Source organism: Malania oleifera, chromosome 5 (assembly GCF_029873635.1).
Source record: "Malania oleifera isolate guangnan ecotype guangnan chromosome 5, ASM2987363v1, whole genome shotgun sequence".
Lineage (NCBI taxonomy): Eukaryota > Viridiplantae > Streptophyta > Magnoliopsida > Santalales > Ximeniaceae > Malania > Malania oleifera.
In genome coordinates this window covers 31,039,389-31,062,961 of record NC_080421.1, presented here as the reverse complement: position 1 = coordinate 31,062,961, position 23,573 = coordinate 31,039,389, and the positions used below count along the sequence as shown (strand labels likewise).

The following is a 23,573-nucleotide window of genomic DNA, read 5'->3' as shown; positions in this document are numbered from 1 at the left end:
GAAACACTCGATAAGGGGTATGGAGAGACCGAGAGAGAGAGAGAGAGAGAGAGAGAGAGACACCACTCCAAATGCTTCGAGCTTAAAAGACCAAGAAGCACTAAATCATGAAAAGGTATATCTCTCGCCTTCTACTTTATTGATGATTTATGTAATGATTCATAATATATATACTGTGCTAAATTTGATAGTGAATCATATGATGAATCCGGACATATCAGCATGCCATCTTATAAGAAGCTCCAAAAGAAATTTATTAATGCTCATAAGATTTTAGTTAGAATGTCTAAAAAGTCCGTTAAATCCTTAAAAATTAAAAGAAATAGTATTTTCAAAAAGGACTTGGGCTTATCCTATAAATCCCATAGTCACAAATTTTTTTATGCATCATAGGAAAATGATATGGGTAATTAAAAAAATCAACCCCTTAGGACCCAAGGAAGAATGGGCTCAAAAAGGAATTACATATTTGTTTTAAAACAATTCTTCCTTAGATTTTAGGATTTGTTGTAAAAAGGGGTAATGATGACTAAAAATTTGGGAAGTGGTCTATGCTTAATAGTGTCAAATCATAGTATATGCATTCACTATACTAAGAACATTAGAGAATCAAGCCAATATGAAAATTCAAGTAATATATCCAATCTAATAACTTAACGTATATATCATAATCATTGGTTATAGGATGAATATATTGGCTATAGCATGCTTAAGTAAATCCAGACAAATGTGTATTTATTTGTTAAAAGATTATATATATGCTTAAGTATGAATATCTTAAATATAGCATATTTTGTAAATCACACAAAATTGACCTTTAGGGAATTAATCTTATATTATGTATCATATAACCCTAAACTCATCATGGAGCTTAAATGTTTAATCATATTCAAATACATTTGAAGCTCATCCCCATGTTATAAATTATTGATTAAATTTAATCTAAGAAAGTCAAATGTTAACAACAACAACAACAAAACCAAGCCTTAGTCCCATTAGGTGGGGTCAACTATATGAATCCTTTTCCGCTAATTTATGCGATCATGGACGATTTCTTTTGATAGATTCAAAGATATTAAATCCTTACTCACTATCTCTTCCCAAGTTATTTTAGGTCTACCACTACCCTTTTTACTGCCCTCCACAGTAACTAAGTCACTCTTCCTCACAGGTGCACTATGTAGCCTACGTTGCAAATGTCCATACTATCTGAGTCATCCCTCCCTTATCTTATCTTCTACAGGAGCTACACCTAACTTACTAAGAATATGTTCATTCCTTAATTTATCTTTCAAAGTTATACCACTCATTCATCTAAGCATTCTCATTTCGAAAACTTTTACTTTATGGATATTATATTTCTTCGTCGCCCGACATTCCGATCCATATAGCATAGCTGGTCTTATAGCAGTCCTATAAAACTTCCCTTTCAATTTTAAGGGTATTCTACGATCACAGAGTACACTTAAAGCACTTCTCCATTTACCCAACCTGCTTTAACTCTATGCATTACATCATCTTCAATTTCTTCTTCAGCTTGCATAATAAATCCAAGGTATCGAAATCTACAAGTGTTATTTATTTCTTCATTATCAAGTTTAACTTTATCTCCAATATTCCTCCTATCATTACTAAAACTACATTTCATATATTCTGTCTTATTTCTACTTATCCTGAAACCTCTAGATTCCAAAGCTTCTCTCCATAATTCTAACTCAACCTCTACTCCGTCCCTAATTTTGTCAATTAATACAATATCATCTGCAAACAACATACACCATGGAACCTCCTTTCGAATACTCTTAGTCAATTGGTCTACCACTAAAGCAAAAGGATAAGGACTCAAAGCAAATCCTTAATGTACACCTATGGTGATTGGAAATTCCCCAGTTTCTGCATCTATAGTCCTTACACTAGTCATTACTCTATCATACATATCCTTAATGACATCGGTATACCTACTACATACACCTTTTTTTTCTAAAACCCACCATAGAACTTCCCTAGGTATCCTATCATATGCTTTCTAAAAAATCAATTTCTATCATGACGATTTAAAATTTTAGGGCTCTGTTGTTTAAATAATTCTCTTAACAAAGGGGAGACATTTTTTTAGCCTTTTTGATGATGACAAAAGGGGGAAAAGGATTATGAGCAAAATCTCTTATTTGGGGGAGAAGGTTTATAAGTAAAATTCTAAATTCTCTTCCTTCACATTTGGTATCTCCCTGTTTTTTTGTTATTCACAAAATTGGAAAATGATAAGACATGATACTCATTATAAAATTGTAATCATTTTTGTATCATGTAAAATTGTTTTTAATTGAATATCTTTTAAAGACAGCTTCAATACAAAGTGCACATTAAACCAAACTGTACTAAATTTCTCAACTTGAAAAATTCTAAAGTCTTCATGTTTGTATATGTTTGAACTGTATTGAATATTTTTTTGAAACTATGCATATTATTAGGGGAAGCCTTGTCAGGCATACCTCATTTTGCTCACGTATTTGTTATCATCAAAAAGGGGAGATTGTGAACTTTTTGAGTTCGATTCCATTTTGATAATGGCAAATTGTAAGAATCTCATTTGTGCATTTAGTACTTGAATAGGTTTATCATTCAAAAAGCACAAATGGTAAAGGTAAAATGGAAGCCATGAGGCACTTAAAAGAGCACATCTTCTAGCATATTCCATGGAGATATGAAGAGCAAAAGCTTGAAAACCTTGTAATTTTTCAGTTGTAATAATTGTAGATTTAATTTGTGCATGCATATCATATGATTTAAATTGAAGTTCTATCATAACCTTAGATTGACCTTAGGAAACTCCAAGTTTCATGAAAAACCTTTCATTTACAAAGTTAAACTTACACAAAAGGTTTAAAGTGGTTTTGAAATTAAAATAAGGCAAAAACTAAGTTTTTTCATAAGGGCAATCAACTAGTTGATAAGCCCAGTTGACCGAATAGTTCAAATGGCCAGAAATATATTTTAAAAAGGCCCAGTCGACCGGCTGTAAAAGCTCAATCGACCGGATAGTATAAATGGCCAATTTTATAAAGGCCCGACAAACCGGTTCTTAAGCTCGGCAAACCAAATAGAACAAACAGGTCAAAACTCAATTTTACAAAGGGCCCAGTCGACCGACCTTCTAAGCCCAATCAACCGGCCTTCAAAGGAAAGATGATCCAGCAGATCAAATCATAGGGCCAGCAGACCGAACCTCTCGAAACTGGAAAATCACCTTAAGTCGGTCAACCGGACCTCGGGTTCAAGGCATTTTGAGCCTCCAACGGTCAAAACAATTTGAAATAAAATATTATTTTAATGTCCAACGGTCAGTTAACAGCTATATTGTGTTTTTGCCTATAAATATCAACCCTAAACACTTGGAGAAAGTTGGAGAATCACTTTGAAATTTATTTGAACATCCTTTTGATTCTCCCTCTTATTTTTATATGAGCATCAAATTCTTACTTCTCCTACTTTCTTTTGAAAATATTTTTTGGAGAAATTTTCTTTTAGGTTTCTTGAAAAGGCTTGAGCTTATATCCACTTTCACATATATAGTTTGATAGCCTTTTCATTCGTGTGATATTTTCAAAGATCAAATTCTCCTATACTCTTCATTTGAAAATTATTTTTGGAGAAAATCTTTGAGTCATTCAAGAAAGCTTTGAGCATATATTCATTGATATATATCTTGCATGAAAAGCTTCTTGCATTTGATTTACGAAAGGTCAATCTTGAAGAAAATCATTTTCTATACTTATTAGAAAAAATTATTTTTTAAGAGCAAAACCCTAGCATTCTCCTATTCTTTTCTTGAAAAATATTTTTGGAGAAAATCCTTTGGGTTATTCAAGAGAACCTTGAGCAACATATTCACTCATATATTTTTGCTTCAAAGATTTCTCACATTTGACATTTCAAAGGTCATATTAAGCAAAATCATTTTCCATACTCTCACATTTATTGCAAATACTTTTTGAGAGAAAAGTCCTAACTCTACTGAACTTCAATTTAAAAATCATTTGAGAGTGCATTTAGATTTTCAATTGTATAAATCAACTTTTGTAGAAGCATTTTATTGTACGCAAAAATTATTTTCCGAAACAGCCCTTCGCGGTTCGGGTTGTGAATCGTGGCCAAGTTAGGATACATCACTTGGAGAGGTGGCTCCGGCTAGGAGTGGACCAAGTGTGGGGTATCACTTGGAGAGAGGGGCTCCACCCTATTTGAAGGAGTGTACCAAGCATGAGGTATCGCTTGGGGAGGGGGGCTCCACCCTATTTGAAGGAGTGTGTATAGGGTGGCTCCGCCCTATTGAAGGAGTGTGTAAAAAGGGGACTCCACCCTCTTGGAGGAGTGTTTAGTGAAATCCTTGAGTGGTCTGCTCAAGACGAGGACATAGGCGAGTATAGTCGAACCTCGTAAAAATCTTGGTGTCTCTCTCTCTCTCTCTCTCTCTCTCTCTCTCTCTCTCTCTCTCCCTCTCCCTCTCCCTTATCTTATTTATATTTCTGCACATGTATGTTAATTTATTTTTTGTCATAATTGATTTACATACATACTTAGATTATGATTGGGATATTGGTTGGTGAATCAGTTTAAATTAATCCGCAAAATTTTTTTTTTTTAAATTCCAATTCACCCCTCTTAGGATCACACCATTCCTCACAGAAAATAAAAACAAGAAAGGACGAGAGCACTCCCAAAGGGGGCAAGGAAGAACAAAAAGCTAAGAAACATCAGGAAGCACTGGATAGTTTCACGTTTTGTGTTTATTCTCCATCGATGATGATCAAGCTTAGTATTTGGCGCAATCCTTAGAGAGCTAGGATCTCATTAGTAAGAGCTTCCCTCGTTTATTTATAATTGCTTGGGGACAAGGATGCAAGAGTTTCTGATTAATCGAAGCTGACAGAAGAAGTAATTTTTTGAGAACCTCATTTCAAAAGAGCCTTTCATGATTAGGAAGTCAAAGCAATAGAGGATTTTTTAGGAGCGCTGCATGAGTCTTCTTCTTCATTACTTAAAATTTTTTATAAAACTACACCACTATGAGGTAGAAATAGCAACATAACCATAGAAATGAGGGACAATTGAGAGAATTATAGGAGAGAAACAGAGATAAGAGAACATGAAAAGAGAGGAGCGGGGGAAATGGATGCTGCAGACAAAGTAGGGACAGAACACAAAAAACTGACATCTGCTCCCTCTGCTTCTGCATCTCACAAAAGTCAGCAGTTATAGGTTGCACGACGTTAAGCTCCTCATGAATAAGCTTCATCTCTCCAAAATAATTTGCAATGCTCCTATCTCCTTGTTGCAACTGAAAGCACTCCTAGGATAAATCATACATGCGTGTAATGTTGCTAGAGTAGAGAAGTTCGACATAATCCCAAATCTCCTTGCACATATCTAGATGCATACACATTCATGTAATCTGTGGTTTCTGTTGGCTTTTTGAGCCTTATCCCGTTTTGATAATGACAAACCAAAGTATCTCATTTGTGCTTTAAGTATGTTCACAGGAATGCCTTGAGAAAACACAATGACTGATGCAAAATGGAAGCCATGAAATTGCAATCAGTAGCTTTTGTTGGCTTTTTTAGTCTTATCCCGTTTTGATAATGACAAACCAAAGCATCTCATTTGTGCTTTAAGTATGTTCATAGGAATGACCTTGAGAAAACACAATGAACGATGCAAAATGAAAGCCATGAAGCATTCAAGATGACACATCACTTGGCAAATTCCATGGAATATTAAGAGCAAGATTGAAGACTTAAAGAATTTTTATATGTATTGCATTTAGGATTGAATGTAAGTACACATCTGAATGAATTTGAAGTGAAGCTCATACTTGACCTTAGATGGACCTTAGGGACTTGAAACTTTTTATGAAAAATTATTTTATCGAAGCAATAAACTTTTTCAAAAGGTCTAAAATGAGTTTGAATATGAAAAAACCCAAAAACCCAAGATTGCAAGGCAGTCGGGTGACCGGATCTAAAGTCTGGGCGACCAAACCTCTCGGGAAAAGCCCAGAACGGCTATAAAATGGTCATATTTTTCATAATAAAATATATATTAAAACCTCCAACGGTCATAAAACTGCTATATTTCAAGTTTGCCTATAAATACAAGGCTTGGAGAGTTAGAGAACACTTTTGAACAATCTTTGAACTCTTGAGCAAATTGTTTTACCTTCACAAATATCATTTACTTCATTTTCAAGTTCTCCCATTCATTTTTTCCAAAAATACCTTAGAGAACATCATTCTACTCTACTAAGCTTCAAATCTTATTTATTAAGAGTGTATTAGATTTGTTTTCCATTGTACTCATCAGCTCTTTAAGCAGCATTCTTTGTACACAAACCATTGTATTTTCATTCTACATTCACGGTTCGGGTTTGAATTGTGCCAAGCAAGGGCATATTACTTGGAGAGGTATCTCCGCCTACAAGGAGGGATTGTAGAGGCAGCTTTGCCTTGTTGAAGGAGTGAATAGTGGAAATCCTCAAGTGGTTGTCTCGAGGCAAAGACGTAGGCGGGTATAGCCGAACCTTGTAAAATTGTGGTGTTGTTTTCTCTATCCCTACACTCTTTAATTTCCGCACTCGTATGTTTATATTTATGTATTGTTTGTGATTGTTTTACATACGCTAAACTCAAGTTCGGTCTAGGTTGTTAATGGGTTAAATATTTGGCTAAAATTTTAAATACCCAATTCACCCCCCCCCCCCCTTTTAGGATATCACCAATTCTAACAGCTTCATCGAATTTCATTAAAAAAAAAAAAAAATCAAGGCATCTTTCTAAACCTACACATCTTTTCTCTTCTCATCAAAAGACTCAGGTCGGAACAAGTGATCAGATTTCTCTAATCCTGCTACATAAATCCGAACAACTTTAGACCATTGAACATAGTTCTTTCCATCCAACTTTTGAGTTGTTATTTGCAGCAGCGATGTAGGAAACAAATTTTTGGGATTCATTGATTCCATTCCAACACTCACAAAACAGCAATCACATCAAAAACAAGAACAACAATCAAAACTAATGGGGGCAATCACAAACTAGGTCAAGCACCGACACAATGATGAACGAGGTGAACAACTCACCGATGGATATAGCACTACCAAAGCACTCACAAACAACAACCACACCAAAAACAAGAAGAACAATCAATAATCGTAACAATCACAATCAAAGTGAAGCACCGACACAACCATGAACAAGGTGAACAACTGACCGACAGATATAGCACTGTCACAGCCTCATAACTGAACATACGAATGCTGCCACAGCTCCAAAAAACTCACAAGGAAGCCTTCACAAACTCTTAAAGAAATTAACAAAATACCACGAGTGCATGGTCGAAAAAGGTTGAATTTTTAAGCAAAAAACTGGCCTAACAGCTTGATAATATAGTCTGAAGAAGGAATCAGAGCGTGGCAGAAGGGGGGAAAAAAAAGTGGCTAAAACTTCTCTCACACGCCGATGTGTGGGGTCAGCCTTGCTGGCATTTGGACAGTGCGTGGGGGGCCCTCCGGCAATGGGGTTTTGTGGGGTGGGTCATCAGGGGGGTCTGATTATGGATATATGGTTGGTTTTGTGATTTAGTACAGGATGGAGGTGGATTAGAGAAGAACAGCCGCAGGAATAGTGTTTTCTGGTGACAGCTGAGGTAAAGAGGGTTTAGATAGGATCATGCTCAAATACCATGTTAGATTACCACTTTACCTAAAAACTTAAGCTATTAGGTTGTGGGCCAACAATGTCTATCAAGCTTTAACACTCTCTCGCATGTGCAGCTCGGCAGCACGTGGAGAGATAAACACACGATAAATAACACCCATGATAGGGAACACTAATATTTTTTAAGACGCACACAATAAACGTGGGCAACAAGACTAGAACTCAAGACCTTTTGGTAACTAGCTCTGATACCATGTTAAGATTTGATTAAAACTGAATGACCTAACTTGAAGATAGGCCTCTCCCTCTACTTATAATAAAAATTTAAATACATTGTAATGACAATAATATCCTTACTAAAACTAACACAATAATAATACTAAAAGACACAAATAACCTCTAACAGTGTTATTTTTTCTCCTTTGCCTTGTGCTTAGACTCCAAGTAAACTTTGCACCTCAGTGCCCCTTTTGACTGCTATGCTAACTACCCTATAAACCTCAAACTCCAACAATTGACAACGCCACAAAACCCAAGGACACCACCCTTACTTTGCAACACAGCTCAAAGGTTTAAAAACTCCTTAGATTGTCCTGAAAGGGTGCTTGCTGCCAAGCATAGTGCTAAAAGTGGGAACTGCTCATAGAAGAAGAACCTCCTATATTTGGCCACAGTTAGCTTGATAGAGCCTTGCTCCTATTATGACAATCTCCTGCTATAATACCTCAATCCCATCATGGTAAACCTTAAAATAATTTAAGATAACTTCAATCCTAATTTCTATTCATAAATTATTTTGTAGAAAAGGGAAAATTACCATGCAAAAAATTTACATTAAGTGTTTCTAGAAAGAGTTTAAATTGAATGAAATTTACCACTACAAGACAATTACAAAAGAAATTTCTAAGGAAAAATATATCAAATGAATTTTCTACTCAAATTTTTAATAAAATTGAAATAAAAAATTGGTCGACCTGTTAGTGTAAACTACGGGTATAAGTGATTCAAATATACTTGCGAGCTACTTGGACTCGACTCATCCCCTAACTCAGCTCAACTTGCTTTTACTTAAGTGAGTCAAGTTCGAACTACTCAAGTATTTTAACAAGTCAAGTTCGATTTTGACAATAGTACTCAAGTCGAGTTTCAAGCTTAATTAAGCTTCTTAATTTTATTAGTTTTATAATATATAAGTCATATAATATATATTTCATAAATATATTTAACATTATATGTACACTATATATATTTATACATGCATTTAATATTAATTTATAACCGAGCCAAGTTTAATGGAGCTGAGCTCAAGTTTCAAGAAATTATAACCAAGTCGAGTTCAAGTAACAATTTTAAGATCGATCAAATTCAAGTTTGGTTTCAAACTTAACATTTTTGAGTCAAGTCAAGTTTGAGTATTTTATTGTGTTGACTCAACTCAACTCGACTCAAATACACTTTTAAACAAATCAGAATAACACACAAGGCAAAAGACAATGGTCTCCCTTAAGACACAATGTGATTTTTTTTTCAACACAACAATCCATGAAAAAGTAAAGAATTCTAACCCAAAGAAAACCATTCTAGTTGTATCATAAATCTAAATCATAATGATAAATTCAAAAATATATTTAATAAGTAGAATTTGGGTTAAAGACCAACCAAACGAAATGTCTAAGTTTTACCTTGACAAATTTCATAAAAATAAATAAAACAAAAATTTTTTTTACTTTCTTTTTTTATATGCTTATGAGTATGGATGCTTCATGCATGATCAAATTTTCGAATCTCCTACAACCAGGTAGCTCCCTGCACTCACCCACGTCCCTGCTTCCCTGCCCACAATTCCTGCTATTAGAAACCACTACTTTCCTTGCTTCTAACTAATAAGAAGTCATTCATTAAATGAAAAAGAAAAGCATGCTGAATAACAGAAATTATTGGTCTCCCTCCAATAATAGCGACTAATGTGGGCCTACAGCATGCATGAGCTTCACAATGTGTAATGTAGAACAAAATGCCACACTTAACAAATCAAATTTGATCCAACAGAGCAACTTAGCAAACAGATCAACCTTCTTTCATCCAATAATCCACCATTGCTTTAGAAAGAACCAATGAACGCAAAAAACCAACTACGAGGCAACTATCATTTTTCAAAACTTACTTTTTGGATATCATTTTTATCATTTAACATGGAGAGAGAGAGAGAGAGAGAGAGAGAGAGAGAGAGAGAGAGAGATTGAAAGGCAGAAAATTTTCATGATTTAGTGACATTAAAACCTAGCAGATTCACCTCTTGAAACCCCAAATAAGAAAAAAAAAAATCATCATATCTTGAAGATGGCTTGTTTCCACTGGAATCCTTGGACAATTATTTTAAGATGCTCAGTACCAAATTTATTTTCTAAAATATACATCATTCACACGGATTGGAAAACAAAAAATAGTTCCTGAAGTACAGCAAACAAGCCCCATATTTCTCATTACCATTTTTTAGGAATTACAAATTAAATAGCCTTCAACTATTAACATTATAGGCAGGCTAGAACAGTGAATTGTACTCAAAAAGACAAAGTGCGGAGAGAAAAAAGCTCACTTTATAAGCAGACTTCTTTTATACTGAGAAAAAAAGAAATGGACTATATTAAAAAAGAAATGAGGGAAAAACAGAATGCTTCTTACTTTAGAAACATGGTTCGCATTAAGAATTGGTAGAACTGGAAAAAGTGGTTCCTCGTCATTGACCTCTTTAATTGAAGGAACTTGGCCGGTAAGCAGATATTCACTAAAGACCAAACCTGTTAGGAACAATAAAAAAAAGTCTTCCATCATATAATAAGAATTTAAGAAAATAATGTCATCCAATAACCAACACAGAAATGGGAATGATCAATGAAGAAGCTGAATGGTAATATTCAATGACTCTAAAAAGATTTGTCACCACCCTGGGTTCTATAAGCACTTCAACCAAAAATTCCAGTCTTAAAACAATAGGAGTCTAGTGATTAAGCTAGATATCATCAAGTGCACTGCCCAGCAAGGAAAGAAATTTATAAATAAAAAAAAAATTTAATTCACAGTGATTTAACATTTAAGTTCATCTGAACAACTTGAGATATCATACGCAATAATATTTTCTTTGCTTTCTTCTTGAAGATGGCTTGTTTTCATGGAGTCCTCAGAAAATTATTTTAAGAGGCTTAACACCAAAACTTTATTTCTACAATCTACATCATTCTCATGGATTGGGAAACAGAAAATAGTTCCTGAAGATGACAGCAAACAAACCCCATATTTTACATCGCCATTTTTAAGGATTACAAGTTAGATTTGTCTTCCACTATTCTACTCTACCCAAGCATGAACAGTGGCACTCAGAAAAACGAGGGAAGAAAAAAGCTCACTTTATAAGCAGATTTCTTCTATTCAACTCTACCAAGAGGAAAAGAAATGGACTATATTGGAAGAGAAATGAGGGAGAAACAGAATGCTGCTCACTTTAAAAACTGGGTTCACATTAAGAATTGGTAGAGCTGGAAAAAGTGGTTCCTCGTCATTGGCCTCTTTAAATGGAGGAACTTGGCCGCTAAGCAGATATTCACTAAAGACCAAACCTGTTCGGAGAAATCAAGAAATGTCTTCCATTATATAATAAGCCTTTTAAAAAAAATAATGGCAACCAATAACCAGCGCACAATTGGATATGATCAATGACGTAGCTGAATGATGATATCCAATGATTCTAAAAATATTTGCCATCCAATCCACCCTGGGTTTTATAAGCACTTCAAATCAGCCAAGAGTCGAGCCTTAGAACAATAGGAATCCAGTACCATGCTAGATATCATCAAGCACGCTGTCCAGCAAGGAAAGAAATAACTATAAAAAGACAAAAAGAAAAAACTTAAAAGTCACTGTGGCTTAATGTTTAAGTTCACCCTAACAATTTGAGATATCACAAGCAATAATGTTTCACACAGAGAACACAAATGTGCCATCCATTCCTCTAATCAATTTTCCTTGCAATTTTTTTTTCCTCCTCTTTCACTTCTTTGCTTACAAATAAATGATCAAGGCAGCCAGAAGAAAAGGGCTTAAATGACCAGAAATGCCAAAAGTGGGTGTGAACCTAGATGCAGCCATGCAGCAGTTGGATTCTGGACTGTGTTTACACTGCGGTCCCTTAAGTAGCACCCCAATAATTAATTATGAAAATCCACAACAACAAAAAAAATTGATCAACGAGTCCAGCTTTGGAGTGGCTTGTTCAGAAAGCCCCTGTAACAAAAAGGAAAGAGGGGGAGCATTTTTTTTGTTGGAAATGCGCGGAGTTCCTGGTAGAGAAAAACAGGGTTCCATCCATTCACAGTTGTTTTAGGTCTGCTATTGTGAGTTCCAATCAGATGGTGATTTCTATCTTAATTGAGATGGACTTTGAAAGTTGCTAGTGGAATGCTACACCGTTTGTCCTTTCTATCTTGGGTTTGTAAGAACCACTTTCTTGGTGAGATTTTTCGTATTACTTAGTAACCATCTATTTAAATTAACTGTTTGTCACCTTGTTAAGCAAAGATTGTTATTTTGATGTTGTGCGCCTCTAGCCTTGACTATAGACAACCTTTGTCACACGATTATTTAGTGATAGTGGACATTTAACAGCACTGCAGCAGTACATGAGTTTATTCCCAAAATAACATTATTTTAATTAAATATTTCCCGAAATGATGCTGTACATCTCTTCCCTCCCTCCCTCTGTGCAACCTAGCACTTTTAAGTGTCTATTGCCTTGGGCCAGCTTTGGGCAGTTTTATATCAGATCCAGCACATAGAAATGGGCCTTCAACTCAGGCCAAAAATGCTAATTCACAGCAGGTCCATTTATTTCAGGCTCAGCAATTTGGACCCTGTTATTTTATCACTTTACCAAAAAGATTAAACTGTTGTATTGTGGGCCAACAATTTGTATCAAGCATTAAAACTCCCCTGCACGAGCAGCCCAACTGCACATGGAGAAGGAAGCAAACAATGAATAACACCCATATTGGGAACACAATCATTTTTTTAACAAACTTACATTGAACATGGTCAACAGTTCTAGAGTGTTTGACCTCTTGGCAACTATAGCAGCTCTGATACCATGTTAAAGATTGGGTAAAATGTAAGACCCTTAGTAGCTCAAGCACTAACTCAGACTTATTAACACAGTAATAGCACGGCATCAACACTAAATAACTACAGGAACTAGTAACTGTTACATTACCACTTTACCTAAGAGCTTAAGCTATTAGGTTGTGGGCCAACAATGTATATCAAGCTTTAACACTACGCCACACGTGTAACCCAATAGCACGTGGAGAGATAAACACATGATAAATAACACCCGTGATAGGGAACACAATAATTTTTACACACACAATAAATGCAGGCAACAAGACTCGAACCCAGGACCTCCTGGTAACTAGCTCTGATATCATGTTAGATTACCACTTTACCTAAAAGCTTAAGCTATTAGGTTGTGGGCCAACAATGTATATCAAGCTTTAACAGTAACAAACCAGCAACAGCACAGCATCAACACTAAATAACTACAGGAACTAGTAACATACCCTAAGTGTTGTATTTTCTTCATTGAGTCTTCAGTTTCTTTCAGATTTACAACATTAACATTGGAACTCTGCTGCCAAGACCCTCGACTCTGAACTCCCCAGCCCTTAGACAAACTCCCAATGTTTGTACCCCAGTACCTGCAACACTATTCATTCAATGAAATTCATTTGAGGGTGGCACATGATCAGTTGCCTTTCCAATTTGTGTTGCAGACCTATTAGTGGAGCAGATCCATTTGTCAAAGACCTATATTGCTATATCCTTAAAACCCAGATTTTGGGCCTGAATTTTTAAACCCTGAGATTTCTGGGCTTCCACTCCCTTTAATCCACCATTCTGGTTTTAATAGTTCATATTGGGCCACAAACCTCCTGATGGAAATTTGAAATATCCAACCGGGTTCTATTACAAAACTGAACTTCTGACACACTTAATAACAGGCCTAAATTAAAAATAAATGAAATGACACCCAGCCCACTCCATCAATCCCTAGCTTCCAGCCTAAAACCGTAAGAATTGTCTCCTTCAGTTACTGTGACAGGAGGAAATCCTAGCCACCAACCCTCTTATCACATCTCCTGCTTCTCATGCTGATTTGGCATCAAACACCAACAATTGAAGCATCAGCCACTGTATTTTTTGGATGATGTGATTGACTCCCTGCGTCATTGATTACTTTCCTGACAATAGATGCACCCTTCTGCACAGGAACATTTGATACCTCTTCATCCACCAACCACTGCAACAACTAAGCAGATTTTTGTTTCCATTGAAAACCATTCAAACACCAGGCACATAAAACCAAATGCCTTTCCCCTTTGAGCTCAACCTTAGTTTAAAGAAACTTCTACTCGTCATTGAACAATAACAAGGATTCTCCAAGCTCTTATGAAAATAAAATCAAACAGGCAAAATCAGTTGAAAACACTCCAAGAACCTATGAGCAACCATTAACAGAACCCAATCAATCGGTTTACATAATATTTTTCTCTAAAACAAAAACCAAAATCCAACGTCCCCCCCCCCCCCTTCTGCTAGTCACAAATCAAAAGACTTACCTCCGATCTGGAGGCATCCAAGAGAGATCCTCCACCATAATCATTCCCATCAGGGAACAATACAAAGCAAGGGAGAGAGTGCGGAAAGGAGTTTTTTTTTACCAAATTCAACTAAAGCAAAGAGAGAAATGTGCTGAATTTTTATTATGTCAAGGGTTCAAAACATGAAACGGTCACTCCAATAATGGAGGTAAGATTGCAAAAATCATGCCCTTCCCAGACACCCAATGATGTAGGAACCTTGTGCACTGTATATTAAATTCATTCCTGATTTTTTACATTATTGGTTCTGTGCCCACTTTAGTCACACAGGTAAATGCATCTTTGATATATTGCTGTGATACCAAGTCTCTTTCCCAATAATATGTTAGATTTGGGTTATATAATAATGATCGTTTTAGGCAGGCATACATGATAGGTGGACATTATTCATCTATAAGGGAAATACTTAAGGACACCAACTATTTGTGCATTTATGTACATAAATGAATGGAGAAAACAAAATATTGAAATTAAAACAAAACAATGTAGAGAATCAGATTTTCAAATGCTGCCAAAAAAATTGTTCGTTCTACTCCATCAATTCTACTAAAACCTTAACACTGCTTTTGCAGAACCAGCATGTTAACCGAATATAACAAGAAAGATTCCACCTAAGAAATGGACGAGGATTTTGAGTTTTATATGCATAATCCAAAGCTATACCCATGTCATGCCATTTTGCAATGATTGTTTTGCAATGATTGCAAAACAGTTGAAAAGGGTCCATGTACCACAAAACCCCAAACATCTTACACAACTTTTCAACTTCTAAGAAGAATAAGTTTGCTTCACAACTACGGCCCAATGTATCAAGAATATTGATACAGGATATAAGTAGAATGGAATCCTCGAAAAGGTAGGATACAATACAATAGGGATACATCATGAAAATTATTAAAGAAACAGGCATTTATTATATTCACACAAGTCTTTCATCAGATAACACAATCTTGTGGTTAAATATTTGTCATAGAAGCTGCACACACTATTGTAGAGTTAGCATTCCACATGCTCCACTTCTAGAAAAAGTGCCTACGCGTACTTTTGTGCTTTCTGTTTCAAAATCAGGAAATTTTTTGACCACCTACATAAAAAGTCAAATTTATTCCAATTTCTATTGAGGACCAATCAAGGTTGTTAGAATCGAGATTCTACATAGGATTATTGTGGGTCCACAGGATTGGATTGTAGGAATTAAGATTGTAGATCATAAGATTCTACTTACAATGTAAAATAAATTAAAAATTTATGTATCTGGAATTTTATAACTCTCAAGAAAGTAAATTTAAAATCTTGGTAGTATATATAAGAAATTAAAACAATTTCAGGAATGTAGCTAGCTTGCCAGCTAGCCCTAGCAGGTTTTTGCTTCAACAATTTTGACCCCAAAAGAATATGAACAGTCTCAATTGCAAAGTGCTTCGAAAAGGGCAAACTGTTGCTAGCTTGTTAATTTAATAGCTGCAATTAAAAAGAAAAGCAAAAAGAATGAAGAGAAAAGGAAGAAGAAACTGCTAATCTCAATTCAAACTGCTGTAAATTTCTTTGTTTCTGTGACTTTGTCATCAGAACATGTGAAGAAAAGGGAAATAAAGGAGGAAGAGGAAGAAAAGAATAAAAAGAAAAGCTTTTTGTTAAAGGAATAAGAAATTTCTGTTAGCCGAAACAAAAGGAAGAAAAAGAAAGCTGTCCATTCCCCGCTACCTGCCCGCCCGGGGGGGGGGGGGGGGGGGGGGGGGGGTGGGTGGGGAAGGTCTCTGGCTTGTCAATGGTAAGAGAAAAGAAGAGGACGAAAGTAAAAAACTACAAGATAATGCATAATTACAACAAGAAAGCCTGATTGTTCAACTCCCTGGTTGTTGAAGCTCTCTGCTGATCACAAAGCTCTCAGCTGGCCTCTGCTGCTGCTGGTAGTAGGCACAGTCCCAGCATGCTCATAAGTAACTCAGAATCTGCCTATCAAGAGATATAAGCTCTTGGAGCGCTTTCAGTTTTGAAGAGAACTTTCAGGAGACGCTGAGCTGTTCTCTTGACTTGGAACAAGCAAATCCCCAGGAGATGCTCGTTATTTTGCCCTAATTTTCATGTATTTGAGCTAATTGGACCAAATTTTGTGTTTGTTGCAAAAGTGAAGTGTTTGGGCCAATAAAAATATAAACTGGGTGTTTTTCTTTAAAATTTTCTAAACAGAAAAAAATCCATACTCTGTAGCACAAGTAGGATCAAACTCGATTTTAGATAACGGTAACGGTCTGCATAATGGTAACGGTCGCGCTGTAATAGTCACAGATGTTATATAAGAGGTAATGGTCACCATGTCCGTGAATTCATTTTTCCCATTAGCAAACTTCTTAAAAACATACAGATTCAGATGCTTTGATCCTAAAATCCTATATGCTAATGCTTTAAATGATTTTTAGTAAATTTAATTAATTTAAATGTAGCATATACTACAAGTCTTGGATGTCATCTTGGTTGTTTAGTTGCTATTGACAAGAAGAAGCATGCATTTGCTACTTTTCACTACTTTATTGATTATAAGGGAAATTCAAACCAAGAAATCATAAATATAAAAAAATATATAAAATATGGAAGTTTTGTCATCCAAAAAATAAAATATAGAATTTCATATGCTAAACAAGAAAAACAATAGAATCAATTGTCTCTAAACTACTATAAGAAAACAGGAAAAAAAATTAAAGAGAAGATAGAAAATGAACATATGTAATTTAATGATAAAAAAATTTGGGTATATTTTAATGGTTGTTATTTGAAAAATGCAAACTAAATGTCAAGGAAAATAAACCCAAAAAATGATAAAAAAATCAGTAACTTAATAAACCAACTTAAAATTGTGTTTCTAAGCTTCAATAAAGGGAAAAGAGAGGGGAAATGCAAAAACAGGACTAAAAAACCCATTTTAGTTATTCACAGCCAATCTGTCACTGTAACGGTCCATAACAGCTTATAATGGCTCGTAATCTTTCGTAACACCCATTACGGTTGTGCAACGGCATACCTCCGAGATATCACCCCATAACAGTCTTGGAAACCACTAATACCATTACATAACATTGGTTATGGGCGCTACACACCGATTTTTAATACCATGGGATTAGTAGGATCCCAAATAGGATCACTCCTACACTCCTATTAGGATCCTACAATCCTACTGGGATCCTACTTGACTCTGATTCTACATACAATCCAGATCTATTGGGCAAGTCTTGGTCATAGGATCATAGGATCACACAATCCAGATCAGAATTTTGATAACCATGGGGCCGATCACATCAGCATTAGCTTCATATTTCACACACAGTAAGAGTTCCATTGCATTAGGTATAAAAGAAGGAAAAAGAAATTACTCGCACGATATGGATTCAAAGTCCTCAATTGAATGGATTGATAGGATTTCAGATTGCAGAACATATGGACCCAAGTCACCAAACCAAATGAAAGAAGGGTAAGAGTCGTGGAGGATCCAACAGAACTGGCCAACACAATGCCAAGCATGATGCCAATAGACTTGCTCACCATTCCTTGTGCTTCACCCTTAGCTATAACCTGCCATTTATTATTTCTATAAGAATATTAAATGCCACAATTTAAATAAGAAAACAAGAAGCATAAACCATAGATCATGGTGAATAATTTTCAAAGAAATTTATTTTCAAAGACATGTCATTTGTTATCAAACATATCATGGTAATGAAGCGGAGATCCTGAAAAGCATTTACATTCAAATTTCTAAATTGAAATAGCTAGAAGGAAACTGTACTTTACCTCAGCAAAATTCCTTTGAGCAGCAAAGCCTGCATAGAAACAGCTCCTTGTAGCAGCCTGTCAAGTGATGAGTTTCTACTCTTAGAATATGCATATTGTTATGCACAGATATGATAAGAATAACAAAAGGATCAGGCCGTGTGAAACAAAGTAAATGAAAAGACAGGCGGAATGCTAAGGAAAATATGACATAAATACACACACACACACACATCTTTTATAGAAAAATAAGTTTTATTGAAAGTAGCAAGAAACAGATGGGAATGCAGAAAACAAGTTCTCACTCGTGAACACAGGGAAAAGAAAAAATACATCAACTTAGCCACCCAATCTCAGATAACATCCTGAAAGCAGCAGCACTTAAAACAGCCTGCAGTATAAAGCCCAAATACCGCAACCTGTCCCAAAGAAGCCCCATTGATAATCTCTTACCCCCCCCCCCCAAAAAAAAAAAAAAATCTTGCATTTCTTTCCAGTCAAAGTGCCCATAACACAGCGCATATAACACACCTCAACAGCCTCTAACATCCTTAACTTACCAAAACCAGTAAAAGAATTAAACAAGAACTTCTCCAACAACTTTGTACAAACCCACTCTACACTAAGAACTCCAAAAAATGTATTCCACAGGCCCCAAGCAAATGAACCATGAAGACACTATGAGATGCATCCTCAGAACAATTCCCACACATAAGACACAAAGATTCTTGAAGGCCTCCTGCTCTGCAACAAAGTGTTGGTATTAACTCTATTAATGCTACCAGCCAAACAAAAGCCTTTATCTTAGAAGGAACTTTAGCCTCCCATATACCCCAATAGAGAGGAAATAGCAAATCAGCCTTAATATGGTAAGAAAAGAAAGATTTACAAGAATAATCTCCCAATGAATCCAAAGATCAAAGCCTACCATCACTCATACAGGAGATATGACAACCCTCCAACACAAAGAGCAAAAAATACAATTGCTCCACCTCTCTATCATTTAAGACCCTTCTAAAGTGTAAGTTTCAAGAAAAGGAATCTCTCCCAAAAATGAGAAATGAGGAAATCAAATATTTGTGGCAAGAAGAAAGATGATAAAGGCAAGCAAGGAACAGGATAATGCAACTCCTCCACCCAAATATCTTCCCAAAGCCTAATGTGATTACCTATGCCCCATTGAAACTTTGTTAGAGGAAGAAACACGGGGTAAACCTGCGAAATGAACCTCCATGGACTTCCTAAAGAACTCCTACAGCCCAAATTGGCATCCAAACCATTATCTTGCATAGTTGTATGCCATATTTACTTTTTATTACTTTGCACCAAAGAGAATTTATTTCAAGGGAAACCACCATAACCATTTAGCCAAAAGAGTGTCTTTTAGACATCACATTACCAAGATCCCAGCCCTCCATCTTCCTTCAACCAACATACCACCTCCCAATTAACCAAGTGTCTCCCCTCTCCCCTACACCTAAGCACAAAAAAAGAAAGAAAAAATAATAATTTAAAATCTTTTAAAATAAAGTCAACTATAGTTGCCACTCAAGTGACCCAAACCATTAATATTCCTCTATTCCTCCACATGTCCCTTATAAAGATAGAGTAGCTCAATATTTTCAGCTACTAGGCTAGATCTCCCTAATAATACCCCATCTACACATTCTAATTTAATTTCATGTAAGAGCAACATGTCTAGAGAACACTAGTTCTCAAACTAAATCTCCTCTTAGAATCACCTAACCCACTAACATTGGACCTCATTAAACTCATATTTTAACAATCATATACCCTTCACCCAACCCTTTCCCACCCTCAAAATTAATTGAAGATTCTAATTTTTCAACAGTTTCTGAACCCTTTTTTTCTATTATAGGTCTTAGGTGAAACACCCACGCTAAGCTCCTTGCCTAAAGAACTCACCAATTTAATCCCCATGTATGCCAAAAGGGCTTACAAATCTCTTTGATCTCTCTCACCCCCTAAAAGACAAATAGTTATATCCTCCATCGCCACCTTAGTTCCTTCTCTCTACACAAAGAAATATTTAATAACTCAAGCAAATCACCTCGTGTCACAAACCAAACACTCCACCCCATATGAAGTATCATGCAGCACTAGTTGTAGCACACTAGCTTAACTGGTCAACAAAAGAATAATGTGTTATAAGAGAATGGGTTATTTCAGCAATTAGGTTGTGTGAGTGGGGGTATTTTTGTCCTTAAAAGAATTTTATTATTAATATATAAAAAGGTAGGCCAGGAGCCATACATAACTCTCAATTTACTAATGCCTCCTCCTTTCTCTTACTTTCTTCTTCTTGTCTCTCCTCATCTTTCCTCCATCTCTAACTTTACAACATGGTATTAGAGCGGGTTACCAAAAGGTCTTGGGTTCAGGTCTTATTGCCCACATTTATTGTGTGGGGTTTAAAAATTATTATATTCCCTATAATGGGTGTTACTTCCTGTTTATCTTTCCACGAGCTGTCGGGCTACACATGTGGGGGAGTGTCAAAGCTTGATGTACATTGTTGGCCCACAACCCAACAGCTAAAGCTTTTAGGTGAAGTGGTTGTCTAACATTCCGCAATTTCACCACATGAACAAATTCACAACCTTTGAATGCAAATAAAGCAAAAGCAATAAGCAAACATGAAGCAAACAAGAGTCACACAATAAACCGTAAAGCTACGCAATTCATATTCACACTCACACGCCATCATAGGCAATGTGTGTTTAGTGAAGGAGGCAAGTAGGTTGAACACAATTACAATAGCTAGTGAGGCTTACAATGACTGATGAACACCCCCGCCTCCTCAAAAGAGTTTTCTATGTTATTCTCACTCTACCACTAGGAAACATCAATGTGATTGAGGAAACATTATTCTCATCTATGAGGCCCTCCCGCTTCACTAAGAACTCATGTTGCTTCTTCCTTGACAATGTGAACTCTCTATTGGATATCTTGAACTTCTTGTATGTTAGGTTGTGATGTCTTTAGCAACACTCTAGTTGACTACTCTTCAATGTCAGTGATAAATGGCTTAAGGTAGCTAATGTAAAACACATGATGTCCTTCATCCAAGTGAAGGATCAATCTTGTTAAAACACCTTCCTGACATTGGCCAAGGTAGGGACTAGTCCTAACTAGTCTCCTACATCGACCTCGTGGTGACCTAATCTTTTATGGATGGAGCATAACAAGCACCAAGTCACCCATGTTGAAGTGCAATGGTATTTTTCCTTGATCTGCCCACTTCTTTATTTGTTGGAAGCTTTCTCTAGGTACGCGTAGGTAATCTCCACATTCTGTCTCCTTTATTTGGTGAAGATATATGCTCTCAAACATTTTTTTGTACAGCTTATCCATTGTATGAGGTAACAGCAACTGCTGGCATGTTACAAGCTTAAAAGGACTTTAGTTGGTTACCGAGCTCTTTTGGGCATTGAAATAGAACTAAGCCACATCAAGTAGTTGTCCAACTTTTCAGGTTAGTGGTGAGGAAATGGCACAAGCACTCCTTTAGTAGCTTGTTGAATCTCTTATATGCCCATCTGTTTGAGGGTGGGAGCTAAAAGAGATGTCAAGTTGAGAACTGAGGATTCTAAAATGTTTTTTCTAGAAGTTTCTTGTGAATTTTGTTTCTAGACACTAATAATATCTTGGGGAAAACCCTATACTTCACAAAATGTTTGAAAAAAAAAAAAATGTGGTCTCCTCTACCGAACAGTGCTTCAATTTTGGTAAACCATATTTTGAAAACCTAACCATAACCACAACTATTAGGGGTGTACAAAAATTACTGAAAACCAAACCGAAACGGGACTGAAATCACAAGAGATTTGGTTTTTTCGGTATTCAGTGTCAGTTTCGGTTTTAGAAAATATAAACTTTTAAATTTGGTTTCGATTTCAATTTCCAAAATATAATCGAACCAAAAAACCAAAAAAATCGATTTTAATTTAAATTTTATATATAAATTAATATGATTACTTAATTATGATTGGTCCATTTAATCAGTTAATCCAAGGTTGCACCATACTAGATTCGGTTCCTCAATATATATGATACTAAGACGAGGGTATCTTTCACACTTCACAAATCATTCACGCTCATGATTTCATTTCACTCTCACTGTCACACTCTCTCAGACTCCAAACCCTCAGTCCTAACTCCAATCTACCTCTGCCCTCTGCGCAGCTACGCTACACTGAGATGCTGTCGTCGACGCGTCGTTGCTGTTGGCGGCCCTACCTCTGCCTCCCTCCCCTGTCCTCTCAAGCACTAGCAAGAAGCAGCTGAGGACCTAAAGTACAGTTTGCCTCTCTGTCGTCGCCGATTTTATCACTCTCACTGCCTCACTCCCTCAGACTCTTAGACTCTTAGTCTCGACTCCCCTCTACCTCTGCCCTCTACGCAAATGCACTGCTCTAAGTCGTTGCCGTTGACATGTCATTGCGGCAGGCGGCCCTACCTCTGCCACCCTCCCTTGCCCTCTCAAGCACTAGGAAGAAGCAGCTGAGGACCTGAAGTACAGTTTGCCTCACCGTCGTCACCGATCCCCACGCTGATTTTATCAGTAATTTCTCTTTTATTTTGTGGATTTTTTTTCTCTTTTGCATTTTTGTTGTGTTTGATCATTGATGTCAATGTGTGTGGGGAGAGAGGGAGTGTGTGATAAATCTAATGATCTTGGCTCTTAGGATAACAACTAGGGTTTTGTTCAATAATCATTTTTCGGGATAGAGTTTTTGAAATTTTGAGTACCTATGTTGTGTGTGTATAAATTTGCATATGGCTTTTCATTCTGATGCTTTCTGCTTTAGTAATAAGTGGCATTACTTTGAATTCTCACAGACTGGAGAATCGGGTTTCCAATTTGACTTTGTTGAGTCAAGGGAGGACTAGAGACCCGCCGTTTTCAAATCTTCCATTCTCCGTATCAGTGCAGCGGTGGAGACTGCAAGGTATGGAACTGTTTTCTTTTGTTTAAATTTGAGCCAAAATGAGTTTAAGTTTATTTCTTGGTTTTAGGAAGCTTGGTTTCGTAGTGTTTTGATAGGCTTGATTTGCTTGAAGTGTGTTTATTGATTTTGCATGCTTAAATTTTTGTTTCTTACTTAATGTTTTGATATATGATTAATGTTTTCCTTGATTATAGTGGATAAAATTTATTGATTATGTTGTTGTGTATACAGTTTGAAAATTTCCTAAATTTTTTATGGCTTATCTTAGCTTTTCCAATTTTTCAAAATTAATTGAATTTTATGTACTAGACTTTTTGCTTTTCAATTTTTTTCTTGTTATGAATTTCTTTATATTTCACCCTTTTTGTCTTAATTTTAATTTTCAAACAAATAACAACGAATACTAGCTTTTACCT

General features: G+C 36.1%; 1 protein-coding gene across 2 annotated transcripts in view; it reads right to left on the bottom strand.

Moving 5' to 3' along the window:
* Positions 1 to 23,573, bottom strand: part of LOC131155775 (protein root UVB sensitive 1, chloroplastic) — a 44,554-nt gene that overhangs the window by 4,998 nt on the left and 15,983 nt on the right. Inside the window, exons 3-6 of one of the 2 annotated variants that reach the window (XM_058109169.1) lie at positions 18,206 to 18,262; positions 17,788 to 17,986; positions 11,211 to 11,326; positions 10,395 to 10,510 (exon numbers count right to left, since the gene is read on the bottom strand). In XM_058109169.1, coding sequence (XP_057965152.1) covers positions 10,395 to 10,510; positions 11,211 to 11,326; positions 17,788 to 17,986; positions 18,206 to 18,262 — 488 coding nt within the window. The remainder of the gene's footprint in view (positions 1 to 10,394; positions 10,511 to 11,210; positions 11,327 to 17,787; positions 17,987 to 18,205; positions 18,263 to 23,573) is intronic. The other variant, XM_058109168.1, reaches the window with a different exon arrangement.